This window comes from Ambystoma mexicanum, chromosome 1p, assembly GCF_040938575.1.
Source record: "Ambystoma mexicanum isolate Mex_15411 chromosome 1p, UKY_AmexF1_1, whole genome shotgun sequence".
Taxonomy (NCBI): domain Eukaryota; kingdom Metazoa; phylum Chordata; class Amphibia; order Caudata; family Ambystomatidae; genus Ambystoma; species Ambystoma mexicanum.
Genome location: NC_090921.1, coordinates 1,240,592,783 through 1,240,607,466, shown reverse-complemented (window position 1 = coordinate 1,240,607,466; position 14,684 = coordinate 1,240,592,783). Strand labels below are relative to the sequence as shown.

Sequence of the window (14,684 nt, the reverse complement as noted above, 5' to 3'; positions counted from 1 at the left end):
GCATTTCGGGCCTGTTTGCCCTTCCCCTCTCCCTTGCACTTCCCCTTGCACTTCTCATTGTTGCACTTGCACGATCTGAATGACACAAGGCCTAGTAAGAGTGTTTGTTTTGTCCTCCCTCTGTGTTTCCTCCCTTGTCTTGTCGCGCCTAGAAACACTTGTGCACAGCCGTGTTATAAATTACTTATCATATCATATCATATCAAGAGCGACTACGTGTTATCCATTGAATGTATGGCGCTTGTCGTAAAGAATCGGTATCGTTCAACAAGAGTTTCATGTTAGAACGCTGGATGGAGTTACGTGTAGATGAATCTTCTTCCTCGCAGGGATGTGTGAGCTGATGCATTTTGCCAATGGGAGTATTTTAGGCTAAAAAGTGTACGACTAGGTGGACTGATTGATGTAATTAAGCAAATGTTTCAGGGACTAAATGAACTTAATGACTGTTTCAGGATATAAAATATTTGACCTCCGAATTAGCAGCATCCTCATCTCATGTAATGGTGTCCCTCCCCCACCCTTGATTGGATCATAGGATAGCTACTGTCAGTATTGGTTTGGATTAATTAAAATGATGTAAATCTTCTCCTGGCAATTAATACACATTCCCTTGACAGATCCATGGTTACGTGCCAGTCCTCTTGATGATCGCTGCAAGCCTGGTCTCGTTGTAGTTCTTACTATATTTTATGGTTTAAATGAGCGCTCTTTCTGAATTACAGTTGTACTGTTACAGTGTATTGCCCCAATGAATTATTTTATGAATCTCAGTAAAAATATTAAACAAAGAAAATACAACTGGCTTATTTGGAAAAAAATGTGTGATACCGATTTCTCTACTTTAGAACAATAACCTAAGACACGGGGAATAAATATTTAATGAATGTCACAGGAAAATAAACTATAATGTGGGCAAAGAGTATGGATACAGTAGTTTACCGCTGTGATTCACTGTCATAACACTGATCAGAGCGCAGACAAACTAAAAAGAACATTGTTCATAATGATAAAGTCATCATGAGCATGGCTAACCAGCAAAGGGGTCAGATAGAGGGCGAGGGAAAGAATACAGCTGACTCTGTTAAAACTGACCATTGTGTACTGCTAGAGATGCTTACATTTTCTGACACATACTATACCCCCATTTCAAATCTGCCTGGTAATGTCTTATTTGAATGACCTGCTCCACCATCACTCTTCTTCTTTTTTTTACCAAGATATCTGTTCTGTTTTTTCTTTTCTTTTCAGATCCTCCAGAGACAAAAGTGACAAGTGTGCATAACAAAAATGAAACATTTGTTACAGTTCTGTGCCTTGTCTCAGGGTTCTTTCCAAAGGACATACAAGTGACCTGGCAGAGAGATGGCAAGAATATCTCGGATGAAGTACAAAATAGCAACCTGTCGCAAAATGAAGACAACACATTCCGTATTCAGAAATCCATTGCTATTAGTCCAGATGATAAAAGTGTTTATACTTGCAGAATAAAGCATGAAAAAAGCGGACTCGGCAAGGTTATCACATACAGTAAGTAACTAATGCCCTTTTTTCAAAATATATTGGTTTAATAGGATCCATTCCTGGAAGAGAATTAGAGAAAGCCTGGGTTTAGAATGTCTACCCCTGGTCAAAATGACATCAGTGTTTGCACTTTGGTCCCCCTTGGATGTCCCACTGATGATTGTGAATTCCAGCAGAACAGCAACCTTCCTTTGTTTGAAAAATTATCATTTCAGATACAAATTCAGCGTTTCCAGTCTTTGGGCTGGATTTTCGGCTACAATTCCACACTTTTCTCTTAATAATAGGCGTACTCTTCTGAAACTACAAAGAAAATCATGGCTCTTAAGTAAAACAGTTTCCAGTTGGCTCAAGCAGTGGTTGGCTGCTCCATCCAATGCTGAACTGGAATATATTTGAGAAGAACCAGATGTTGACATGTTGGTGGTGGCAGTAATGTTTGAAGATGACACTAGAACCATGGTGTCAACATCTGGTTCTTGTCTCGGGATGATAGCTCAAGCTCAACGTGCTCGCCTTGGAAACAAGACGACACGGAGCAACGCAACCCGGGCCCGCGCTTAGAAACCTCTGGGTATTAAGCGTGTTTTAAGTAACCAATTACAATTGCAAAGGTTGTTCTATCTGGACTGGGTTATTAACATTTTAGTCTATTATTATGCAGCTTGTTGTAGAATTAACTACATTGTTTTTGGCTAACTTCTGGTTTTGATTTGTGTAGGTTCATTTGTCACTATATCACTATGGATTACTGTGGGTCGTGTTATGGTACTGGTACATCACTTATCGCCAATTATCCAAAGAGCTGTGCCCACTAGTTCTACAGATATACCTGCCCTTTCCCACTCCTCTCAAGGATATAACAGGCTGGAAATCACTTCTTTGACTGCTGGAGATCAGGCTAATGCCTGAAGGGCTAGTCCATCATGCTAATGTGGGCCAGTTTTGTAGGCCAATGTGGGCTAGTTTTGTAGGCCAATGTGGGCTAGTTTGATATATCACTGCAGTGTTCTGCCAGTCGCTTTGATCAATGTTACTGATCAAGTGTGCTTTGAAATACAAAATTTGCAACAACATTTATACAAACCATCCCCTTGGGTAGAATTCATTTTGTCACGAAAATATCAATTGTGTGCCACTTTTATGTCCCAGCCAAACGCTGGTCTCTGCAGTCATCAGTGCAAGGGGATGGTTTGCTGCACACATTGGCTGCCCCGAGCAGCAGCAGCAGAAAAGCTGTCTCTTCAAATCTTCAGATCCTGCACTGAGGTGAGGAGAGTGGACTACCAGGGATGTTGCTACTGGGGGTAAGAGTAAGTCATGAGTAGGAAGTGAGCAGGAGTAGTTGATGAGTCGGATTGCTACTGTCCAGTAGTATGAATAGGTGGTGAATAGGTAGCGAGTAGGATTAGCTATGAATAAGTGGTGTGAAGGATTGTCACGCTCTGTTGGTAGGACTAAGTGGTCACTAGGTAGCAGTAGGTGGTGAGTAGGAGTGAAACTTCATGGTGGTAGGATCTTGGATATGCGGCCACGTGGCCCTTTTGCTTTGGGAGAGGATGTCTGCCCATCATGCACTGTCATAATAGGCAGAGGTGTCTACCAATCACATCTGGTAAACTCCCTGTCACTGCTTTCCGGATAGTGAACCACTTGCACACGTTAGTGCATGTTTCGATCTGAACTTTTAGCTTAGTGTTTGGGGGCAGTGCTTTGCATTTTATGGCAAAACTGGTTGCACGATTCGCAGAAACACGTTCTCGGGAAGCGAGGGCCTGCGCTAGTGCAAAAGTGGCAGGCTGTTCACAAACACCGTGCGAATACAGTTCCGCAATTACAGAGTCCAGGGGAAGGGTATTTACTGACATGCGAGGAAAAGCAGCTCACTTCCCTGTGTCTGTTTAGAACAGGCACGTGGTCGTGCGCAATGCAAAGAAGGATAATTTCTGACCATTGTGTACATTGCTTCAAAATCAGGAAAGCAATTATTTGCACCGCTTCTGTCCTTCACATACTTCTATGTCTCTGTCGGGATGGAAAGGCACTGCTCTATGCATAGTTCACCCTGGCAGGGCCCTTTATGAACTGGGTACATTGAAATCTTTATCGACCTTTTAGCCTGAATAAGGGAAAAGTGCTCGCAGCTCCCATGCCATTGCGGGGTCCTTGGTGTCAGTTGCTTGCATCATTTATACTAGCCAATAAGGAAAGCTGAGCTTTTTTTAGATGCCCACCGCTTGAACTGGGATAAATTGCTCGGGGATCTCATGAGGCGAGAGAAGGATGATGTGTGAAGGTGCAGAGCCAGGGGTGGTGTCATAGTGGACAAGTGACAGACAGGTACAAAGTGGAAAAACACAGGACTAAACTAACAGGTGGCTTGAAATGTGCAGAAATAGCAGAATGCAACGAATGGGCAAAGAAGCGCAGTGCAAGAGAAGGCATCTATTTTTAGTCTTGGTGTCACCTGCATCTTCATGCATCCCACCCATGTGTAATCACCCACCGTTTGCACATATTGAGAGACAAAAGCTGCTCCTGGTCAATCACTTAGCTGTGTCTGCGGCCGTCTAAGCTTCACTGCAGCCATTTAGCCGAGCCCTGCATTGCCTTTTCTTTTTCTATTCCAAAATGCTCACACCTGAAGTCAGCCATGTACCTGAGCAGTGCTTCGGCTAAACCTGCTGCGTGGTGTCTCTTTATTCAGAAACAAGAGGAGGGCTGGGTCGGACAGCCTCTACTGTTGTTTCTGAGTAAAGAGATAACATGCATCAGGGAGCCCATTAACCGTCTTTGGTTAAAGGGCTTCCATTGCGTGTCAGCTCTTTACACAGAAACAAAAGGAGAGGCTGGCCAACCCAGTCTCCTCCTGTGTCAGAATAAGGGGACATCATGCAGCAGGCAGCCCATTGCATTCAAGGAGCAATGTGGTTAAAGGGTTGCCTAGCAGGGTCAGCGATCCCCGCAGGCAGGCCCGGCCTTAGTGGTGGCAGCGCCCTGGGCATCAAAACAAACATTTGGTGACACCCCTCATGTGCCCCTGGTAATGTGGGGCAGGAGAGGGTGGAATATTGTTATTAAATGCACCCCAGTCCCGAGAGCGTGACACATTTAATTTCAATTGGGGCACCTGCCACACCTTCTGCCGCCACGCCAGCTGGGGGAAGACCTTGAAAGACTCCCCCAAGCTGGCGTGGCGGGGGGCTAATAGCGGGGCAGTCCAGCCGGTCACCCAAGTGGCCCTGCCCTAAGGCCGGCCCTGCCATCAGACAATCATTTAACCGCAACTCCTTGAATGCAAGGGCTGGAGGGCTATTGGGGGGCATGGCCTAAGCACTTGTACAAGAGCCCCTCCTCAATTTACCACCCCACCCCACTGAAAGCACAGGGTTTAGGAAATGCTTTATTCACAGGAGCTAGAGGAAACTGCCAGTAGCCATTGGAATGGTCTCTTGCAGGTATTTTTGTAGAGTGTCCGATTTATTCAATAAATGTGGGCATGGGCTAGACAGCGAAATGCAACAACTCATTGACTTCGCAAAAGTGCATGCAGAACCTCCGTCTATAATCGTAATTTACCATCAAAAGTGTTGGCTTGGAAAGCTAACTATGGGAGTGTTCTTTGACCCCTAGGTCGAATGAAGATGTGCAATAATGATGTGTAATTTATATAGCGCTTTTGCCAAAGCGCCTTACAGAGAACATATACAATATCATCCAACAGAAGTTGGTACTCATTTCGGAAAGGATGAAAGGCTGAGTTGGCTATGCCAGGATTCAATTTTGTGACATGCAGATCTCAGCAGCGAGAGCGCTCAAACCACGGAGCTATCTTATCAGGATTATTTCCTGTTATTTCCTCCTTTGACAATCTGTCTTCAGGCCTCTTGTAAGTGATAGGGTCTTAACTGACCTGACTCCTCCCGTGAAACCTTCCAAATAACTTATAATAAAACAGTTCCTGGGTAGTTTGGGTTTTTATGAACATCTCTAAGGTTTTTGCAGTAGGTAGCTTCTCAGGTACCTGCTATTTTTCTTCCATGACCTGGGGTGTTGCTAGGTCTGGAAAAGATCTGGGGCTTTGCTAATTTTGGGTCTGTCACGACTGGGGGCTAGCTAGCCTTGTTTGTTGTAACCCCTGAGCTTCTATCCAGGGCTATAACCAAAAGACCCGAGGCTATATCCCCCTCTAGCCACCCACTAGCAACGCTACTGACCATGAGCAAATTAACGTGATAGATCTGTCCGTCGTCTGTCTCTTTGCTGTGCTCAGTAATGGAGGTCCCACCAAACATCAATGACCCCGGAAGGCCGTGACACTGGTCTAATAACTTGCAATCCAAAATCGGCAGCAACATCAAGACCAGGTACCACGCTTGAAATGTCCACAGGCTAGTCTTTAGATCATGCAGGCCTGATTTTCACGGGCCTGTTGCCGGCGTTGCTGTGCCAGATTCCTAACCAGAGTCGCCCCGTCCCTGGTCCTTTGCACAAAGTTGGATGCTCGGTCTGACTGCTGCACCCACCCCCCTCGCACTCTGTGATGTCTTAATGGGAAGGCAAAACGGCCACGTGCCCTTTGCCCGGGTACCCACCCAGGATCGGTTTCTTATGCCAAGCTGCTGTTGACAGTTAAGGGCAATCTTGTAAGTCCTGTAAGGCGTTGTGTGTTCACCGTAGTACGTGCAGTCGGCACGTTCAATATAGTGCAACGTATGTAGCGGTTTCCTCTTTCCTTGGGAAACATACTGATTGCATGCAAAAACAAAGTTGAAATACATGATGATAAGATTAAGTGCTGTGATGGTTCAAAAGATAGCTCAGCGTGATAAGCACTTGCTGCTGAGGTCGGGGTGCATCTGCCAAATACCAGCTAGGCAGACTCAGGTTCATTCTCTGTGCGGTGGATACACGTCAGAAAGTAAACTAAATGAAAATAGTAAAGCCTACTTTGCTACAAAACAATGTACCAGCGCCGTAAAACACTAGTTATATAAACTGACGTAACACTACTATTGTGCAAGTCTAGAGCTCCCAAATAAGGGTTATGAACAATGGACTGCCACCAATATGAAGAGCATAATGAGACAGCCAGGAGAGATAACTCGGCAGCCAAATTGGAGACAGTGGAAACGAGGCGTTGTGGCACACATCACAGCTTTGCCACTGAATGAAACAATATTGTGATCCTGGACAGATCATCCTATCTCACTGTGCAGTGCTGTGCTCTCTGTGGTAAAATGGTTTGCATTCTCGAATTCTGATGGCAAAGTGAAGTCTATGGCCTGCTCTTTTTCTGCCTGCAGGTTGAATGCAAGTGGTCCTGCGTAAGAGAGAGACAACCAAGTGTCAGAGGCTTAAGCAAGTTTATTTGACACAAAAATGGTTGCTTTGGTCAACAATTTCAGGTTTCCTTTTTCAAATCAAGAATAACAATCTACAAGACTGGGTCAAACAAAGTCTATGGGCTGCTGACCTAATCACACGGTTTCTTTTTTTGAGTGTATTTACATATTTAAAATACACCAGTAAATGGGGGCGTGGCTTGGAGCGCCATCGATGTGGCTGCTCCCCTAAAGCCATCCGTGGGAAGCCCACCGCAAAGGTAAAAATATGCAGCCTGCCGCTATCTGACACCCGAGGCGATCGGAACACGTCAGGTACCACTGGCACAAAGATGAGAGCATAACGCTCAACCAGTATGCCGCAATTTCGACGGAACTACCCGGCTCCAGACGGCGCCAGAAAATCCAAGATGGTGGGCGCATATTCCGCCCCAAGAGCGGAGGCAGGCCCTGAGGGGCATTGCAGCAGCCAGCGCGTTCTGATGCCCTGAGGCGTGCGGGCTGCCCGGACCCAGCAGACGTGGACCTGGGACCGCCGAAGATCTGCGGCAGCAGCACCCGACGTGAGCTGCAGGAGGGCAGTGGGCGCCCCGCCTCCGTGAGACGCCGAAACAGTCCCGGTTCCCAGCGTGACACTCGGCAGGGACCGTGGTGCCCCTTGAGGTTGGAGGGACTCCCGCGGCGCGCACCGGGGTGGTTTGGAGCCCCCGCGAGGTGCGGTTCCTCCCCCTGGGGGCTCTGGCGCTGCAGGGACTCCGGCATCAGCACAGGGGGCAGCACGGACAGGGGGCGGGGCCTACTTCGGTGTGAGGGGAGGGGGCCGTGCCGTGCCTGGTCAGGGCCCCATCGGAGGAGAGCGGAGACCTCGCTCTGGGGGACAGAGAAAAAGCTGGCACCCTCCATTCCACCCCCCCCCCCCTGGCGGCCCCTGGAGCAAACACCACCCGGATCCTGCTGGGACTCTGCCACTCTCCAAGCTGCGCTGGAGTGGTGAAGACAGCATAAAGTACGCGCACGCACTTCCTGGCGCGCACCGGCCCATATCCTCACTCAGCTCCTCTCCACCAACTAAAGGAGCGAGGGGAATCATCATTCTCTTCTCCTCATCATAAACTATGGCCCCCTATCTTCCTCACCCGTCAGCAGGAGGCCGGGTTCTAAACTGTGGCAGTGTCTGGACTACAGTCAGTGGGGGTCCTACTACAACGAATTACGGGACCGCGGCCCCTGGCCTAGGCCCCCATGAAAACGGAAACCCGCAGCCACTCCGTAACAGAGGCAAGCAGATCGTCCAGGCAGCAAAACACTCCACTTAGCCACCCCCCCAGGCATGTGGCAGACCAAATAGGCTACTATAAGGCCTCCATGACTGCGGGGTGAGCACCGTGGCCTGCGGCACTGCTCCTGGCCCAGACGCGGCGTGGGCACTTGCCCCCCCCCGTGAGGAAGAGGCACTGAGCCTGCATTTTCCTGGGGCGGCGCAAACATTCATCATCCACTTCCTGGGGCGCCCCGGCCCACTTCCCCGCTCACTTTCTTTCCCCCAACCTAAGGACTGAGGGGGACTATAATATCTCTCTCTTCACTGAGGAAAAGACAACTTCCCTCTTCTCCACACCGGACAGCGGGAGCCCACAATCAACCTAAAGATCAGCACTGTCTGGGCTGAACCTCTGCCTTCGGGAGCTCCACTCCAACGAATTCCAGCACCGTTGCGCCCCAGCCTAGTTCGGCACCCCCTGAACTGAACTGAAACCAAAATCTCTAGCACCTCCTCTTCCCCCGAACTGGCATTATCCCAAACAAGCGAAAGCCAGCAAAATTCTGGACATTGCCCCCATGTTTACGGCATCCGACAGAGGAAGAAAACCTGACCTCGCCAAGCTTACCCCACAGAATCCCCAGGAGGAGGGAGATCCCCGGCCACCAGGGGAGATATGTTAGCTTTCATGGCAGATATTAAAGTGGAATTTAGGTCCTGTATGACAAAACTCACCACCAAACTAGACCAAGCCGATCAAAGGGTGACGGAGGTGGAGCAGAGGCTGGGGGAGATCTAGGACCACTCCCAAGACCAGACATCCACTCTGGGGGAAATTCAACACTCAATCAGAGCCCTTCAAGATAAGTGCAAAATCCTGGAATTTAAGCAGGAGGATCTTGAAAACAGGGCCCGCCGCAATAACCTCCGAATCCGAGGGATCCCATCCACTGTCCTAGACAAAAACTTGCCGGAATATGTGGGGGACTTTTTCCAATCCCTACTCCCGCAACTGGACAAACCCCAACTACTGCTAGATCGCACCCACAGATTGCGCCCACGCCGGGGAGTGGACTCGCACCTCCCTCCAGATGCCATCACCTGGGTCCATTTCTTCACCACAAAAGAGGCCATCTCAGCCATTAGCCGCTCCCGAGATGAACTCTCCTTTCAGGGCTCGCCTCTCCAGATCTACCAAGACCTTTCGCTCTAACTCTCCAGAGGAGAAAAGCGCTCTGGCCCCTGGCCCTCTTCTTCCAAGATTGCCAGGTGTGGTACAGATGGCTATTTCCAACGGCTCTACAGTTTTCATATAATGGCACGCTGCGGAGAATTAGCCATCTTGAAGACGCCAGCAAGATCATGCACCCATCATCTCACAAAGAGTCCATCTCACCAAACCCAGAGGCGACAGGAAACCTAGAGGCCGCTCCCTCCCCGCAACCCAGGTGGTCCTCATGGTCTAGGGCATCCCGAAATAACAGGAAGAGGTAAACAGAGGTCGGATGGCACTACATGAACCCTAGCTGCATTCTCTGACTAGGCGCCCAGCTCTCCTCTACAGCGAACCATCATTCCCGACCCAGCGGAAAACTATTACTAACCACTGCGGCGGGCTTCACCCACGGCCCATGCCCATTCCAAGGTACATTCCACCCCTGTGTCCTTGGAATTCCGTATCACTTATATTGACTCAACTGGCCCGGTTGGCCAGGGGTTCGGCCGCACTCACAATGTCAACCACCCCGCTAGTTAAAGTTATTGCCTCCCATTAGGGGCCCGTGTTAAAACCCCAAGAGCAGGACGACACGCATCTAACCCTCACCCATGATGGCAACTAGTCGGCTTTCCTCCGACCGCCCCTCCCGGATTTTGGGGCGGGTGGAACTCTAGCCCAGGAACACCAGACCTTACATCATCTCTCGCTCAACGTCAATGGGCTGAATTCCCCCTCCAAGCGCAAGTCGATCTTACAAAAACTACAAGATGAGGAGGCAGGGGTGGCGATGCTCCAAGAAACTCACCTCCTTCCGGCAGACTTCGGGCGTCTACACTCCCATCTATATCCACGTCAATTCTTCGCCTCGGGAGGCTCTAAGAAGGGGGGCACCGCGATCCTTTTTAGGAAAGACCTAAATCCCCAGGTCCTAGACTCAAAAACCTGCCCAGAGGGCCAGTTCGTAGCAGTTAAATGCCTTTTACTGGGAGACCTCTATACCTTTGTCTCGGTGTATGCCTCCAACTCGGGGCAAGCAAGGTTCTACGACTCACTGGGCACCTCCCTCTTGGGCTTTATAGAAGGCCAGACAATAATAGGGGGGGATTTCAACGGGGCACCAGACCCCACCAGAGACAAATCCCCCCCCCCCGAACCCTGGAGATTTTACGCAGGCACTCAGCCTCTTGCACCTATTCAGAACCCTGGAAGTAGTAGACTCATGGCGGGTGCACCACCCCTCCTAGAATGATTATTCCTTATACTCCTATGTTCATCTAACCTTCTCGAGAATTCACCTCCTCTTAACTTCTCCTCAGACTATCGCCTACGCTAACGAGGTAACCATTGGCCCAAGGATCATTTCTGACCATGCGCCAATAAGCATGGATCTCCGAACCCACGACCCCAAAGCCAACTCCCCACGCAGATGGTCTCTTTACGACCCGATCCTCAATGACATGGCAATAAGGGATAAGATCGCAACCACGATTAAGAACTTCCTCGAGGAAAACCCGGTTATAGACACTTCCCCCGCAAACAACTGGGACGCGATGAAAGCGGTGATCAGGGGTGCACTGATAGCACAAGGGGTAGCCTTTCACCGTAATAGGTGATGAGCCCGGCTAGCCCTTGAGGAGGAGCTCCGAACAGCAGAGGAGACTCATAAGGAGAAAGGTTGGTCCCCCAGGACACAATGGGCCATCCGCACAGCCAGAAAGAAACTAGAGGCCCACTACGCGAGCATACCGCACAACTAATGGCCAAGACCAGGCAATTCTACTATGCTAAGAACAGCAAAGCAAACAAGCTACTGGTAGCCAAGCTGGCCAAAGCAAGACGTACCAATACCATCACTGGGCTGTGCGATCCACAGGGTGTGATTCAATATGCAGAGTCAAAGAAACAACGGATGGCAGCAGACCACCTAACCCAAGTGATGACCGCGCCTCCACGGGATCAGTCTAAACAGGGGGAATACCTGCGGGGAGCAGCCTTGCCGCCTGGCGAGAGAGAGCCTGGAGGCACCGATCATGGACGAGGGGGTTGAAGAAGCCATCAAATCTCTTAAAACTTATGCCTCGGGTCTGGACGGGTTCCCCTCAAGATTCTATAAAATATTCAAACCCCAGCTGATCCCCCCTTTGGTGACACTCTTCAACTCCTTCAGAGAAACAGGATCGGTGAACCCATCAATGCAGGAGTCTATCACGATCCTACTACCTAAGCCAGGGAAAGACCCGAGGGACCCAGCCTCATACAGGCCAATTGCTCTGTTGAACATAGATGCTAACCTATATTCCAAGATCCTGGCCAATCGTCTATCTCACATACTTCCTGACATAATTCACCCCGATCAAACGGGCTTCGTTTTGAACAGAGCGGCAGGAGACAATATTCGTAAAACCCTGAACCTGGTGAACATTGCCTCCCGGAACTCCCAGGGCCTCGCACTAATTACCCTAGACGCCATTAAAGCGTTTGACAGGGTAGACTCGTCATTTATGAGACTCACCTTAGAGACCTTCGGTTTTGGCCCAACATTTCAGACAATGGTACTGGCCAACTACAAATCCCCCAAAACACTCCTGAGGATCAACGGGTCCCTATCAACCCCGATCCCCATAACCTGTGGGACGAGACAAGGTTGCCCGCTGTTGCCCTTACTCTTCGCGCTGACTATGGAACCTTTTGCCCAGAGAATCAGGCGGAACAATCTCATCAAGGGTCCTCATGTCAACCCATTCCAGCACAAAATTGCGCTATACGCTGACGACGTCTTGCTTACGCTCTCAGAGGCCAGCTTCTCAGTAAATCACACCCTGGCGGAAATAGCTAGCTACGGGGAGGTCACCGGCTTCACTGTCAACTTCTCCAAATTGGTAGCCTTGGGCATCGGCCTCCCTCTGGAGGAACGGGAGGCGCTAACCAGGATGTGCCCAATCACGTGGAAGAGGCAGTCCATCCCTTACCTAGGAATTCACATCACGGCCAACCCAAAAGACACATACCAGGCCAACTTCCCTAGACTGTTTCTGGAACTGGAAGTGGATCTGAAGCGTTGGTCAACACAGGAATTCTCATTGATGGGACGCATTATGGCCGTCAAAATGAACTTGCTCCCGAGATTCCTCTATGCCTGCTCCTCCCTCGCATTTGCCATCCCAGCACCAGCCCTTCAAGACCTACAGAGGAAAATGCTAAAGTTTATATGGAGGGGCAAAAAGGCCAGAATCCCCATGAAACACTGGTAGGCAGCTCTAGGCTGGGTGGGTTGGGGGTCCTGTCACGCTCACCTGGTCTCCATGGGGGAGTAGCACATGGCTGCATGAATGATGTCTGCAATGGCGTGGCACTCAGCAGGCGGTGATGCTTTCCGTAACTTCTCCCTTGTTATCACCCCAAGAGGCGCTTGTCTTAGAGTTTAAGAAGGTAGGTTCTCCGTCCTGCGTTCTCTAGCAGGGGCGCAATAAGCACAGTCTTTCCCGGATCTAGTTACTTCACTGATCCTGTGGGCGATTGCCAAGTCTTGGACAGCTGGTTCAAACAAGTAAGTCTCTATGCCAATGGTTGCTTGGAATAGGTGCTTGAAGTCTTTATTTTCCCCAAGTTTTTGACCTGTATTTGTCTTTTCTTTCAGGCGCGGTCTCGAGCGGATTTTTGAATGGAAGATTGACTCTTCCTAAAATGCTGAGCAGCTTCCCTTCAGGTGACTAGTTGCGTGAGAGAGTTGCGCTGAATGTCTAAATAACTGTTTTCCCTTCCGTGCGCGACTAACCTGCTGTTTTCTTTTCCTTCTCTGCAGGTGCAGCGCGGCTCCGGAATGATGAATGGAAGAACCGCTCTGACGTGTTCCGGTTGAATGCTGACCCCGGGTGAGTATTGGATGCCTGAGCGAGTACCTTTTCTTCTGCAGGTGCGGTGGTCCGGAGAACGGCTGAAGGCACAACCGAGAGATGAAATGCTGCAGGTAAGGCCTTCGCTGCTGTACTGACTCCTCTTCTCTTTTCTTTCTTCTCTCAGGTACCGATGGATGGCGTAGCTGTAGCAGTTCAAGGACAGGACAGACACGGTGAGCGTTACGCTGCAGGAGTGCAGAATAACGCGAAGCGTGTTCTGCCTGCACGGTGTGGCTTAAATAGCCTTGTAAGTAGTTCCAGGTAAAGTAGTCCCTAAACCACACCCTGCCTTTCTGATAAAGTAGTCCCTCAGCCACACCCTGGATATACCGAAAAGCTTAGCCTGACTAGGCTAAGTAAATAGCTCCATGCACTTCAACACTTATTACAACAACGCCAGGACTGAGTCCAGGGGGTCCTCGGGCACTTCTTAGGGGCTTGATAAGCTTGATAAGCCCTTATAAGTGCTTGTGACTGGGGTGGGCCCATCAGTTCCGTGGGTTTTGGAGCATGCATCATGACAGGTCCCCGATCTTCAAGCTTATAGGGCGGCAGCACAACTGGAACACATCCGCGCCTGGCAGACGATCACGGACCGCCCCAGATGGGTGGAACTGGAGCAAGCACAACTCCCGCTCCCCCTGCGGTTTCTCCCACATATCCAACCCCCCCTCAGAGAGGGCTGGAAGAGACTACTGCTGACGATCAAACATACCCTAAGCTCCTGGGACTGGGCTCTGAAACAAAAGGGAATCCCGAGAGGACTAAGCCTCTATCACCAATCTTCAACAACCCAACCTTTTTGCCCGGGGCGAACCCCCTTAACTTCCAGAACTGGATAGATGGAGGCCTCGAGACCCTGGAACAGCTATATGCCGGGAACATACCCCGCACTTTCGAACAATGCAAGGAGATGTTCCAACTCCAAGAAAGAGACAGATTTACATACTTTCAGCTGCGTCATTGGTGCTCGCATCCCCAAACCCTCCAGGCGGCCACGCGGCCTCTCACTCCACTTGAACTAACGCTTAAGGATCTGCCATTCCGAGGCAGGATTTCGACCCTATATAGACGTTTCTTGGGTGACTTCCTAACTTCAAAAACTCGATGCATGGCCTAATGGGAGGCCAACCTGGGTCACCCGATTGACGACCAGACCTGGGTGAATATCTGGTCCCGTACCCACTCTTCATCTACCTGTGTCACCAAAAAGTAAAGCGCGTACAAGATCTTGCTGCGATGGTACTACCCCCCTTTTAGGCTGCACCACATGAACCCCTGGGTGGACTATTTCTGCTGGAGAGGATGTGCCCGACCGGGCTCCTTCTTCCATATGTGGTGGACATGCCCAAAGATCCTGTAATTCTGGAAACGGTGCTTGTCGACGATTGAACAGATCACCGGGACTGCACTCCCGCTGGAACCCGAACCTGTCCTGC

The 14,684-nt window shown here is 49.9% G+C and overlaps 1 protein-coding gene across 1 annotated transcript in view; it reads left to right on the top strand.

The window, feature by feature from the left end:
* The window catches only part of LOC138573323 (uncharacterized), a 256,635-nt gene that overhangs the window by 154,598 nt on the left and 87,353 nt on the right, over positions 1-14,684 (top strand). The window contains exon 5 of the mRNA XM_069649330.1: positions 1,252-1,530. Coding sequence (XP_069505431.1) covers positions 1,252-1,530 — 279 coding nt within the window. The remainder of the gene's footprint in view (positions 1-1,251; positions 1,531-14,684) is intronic.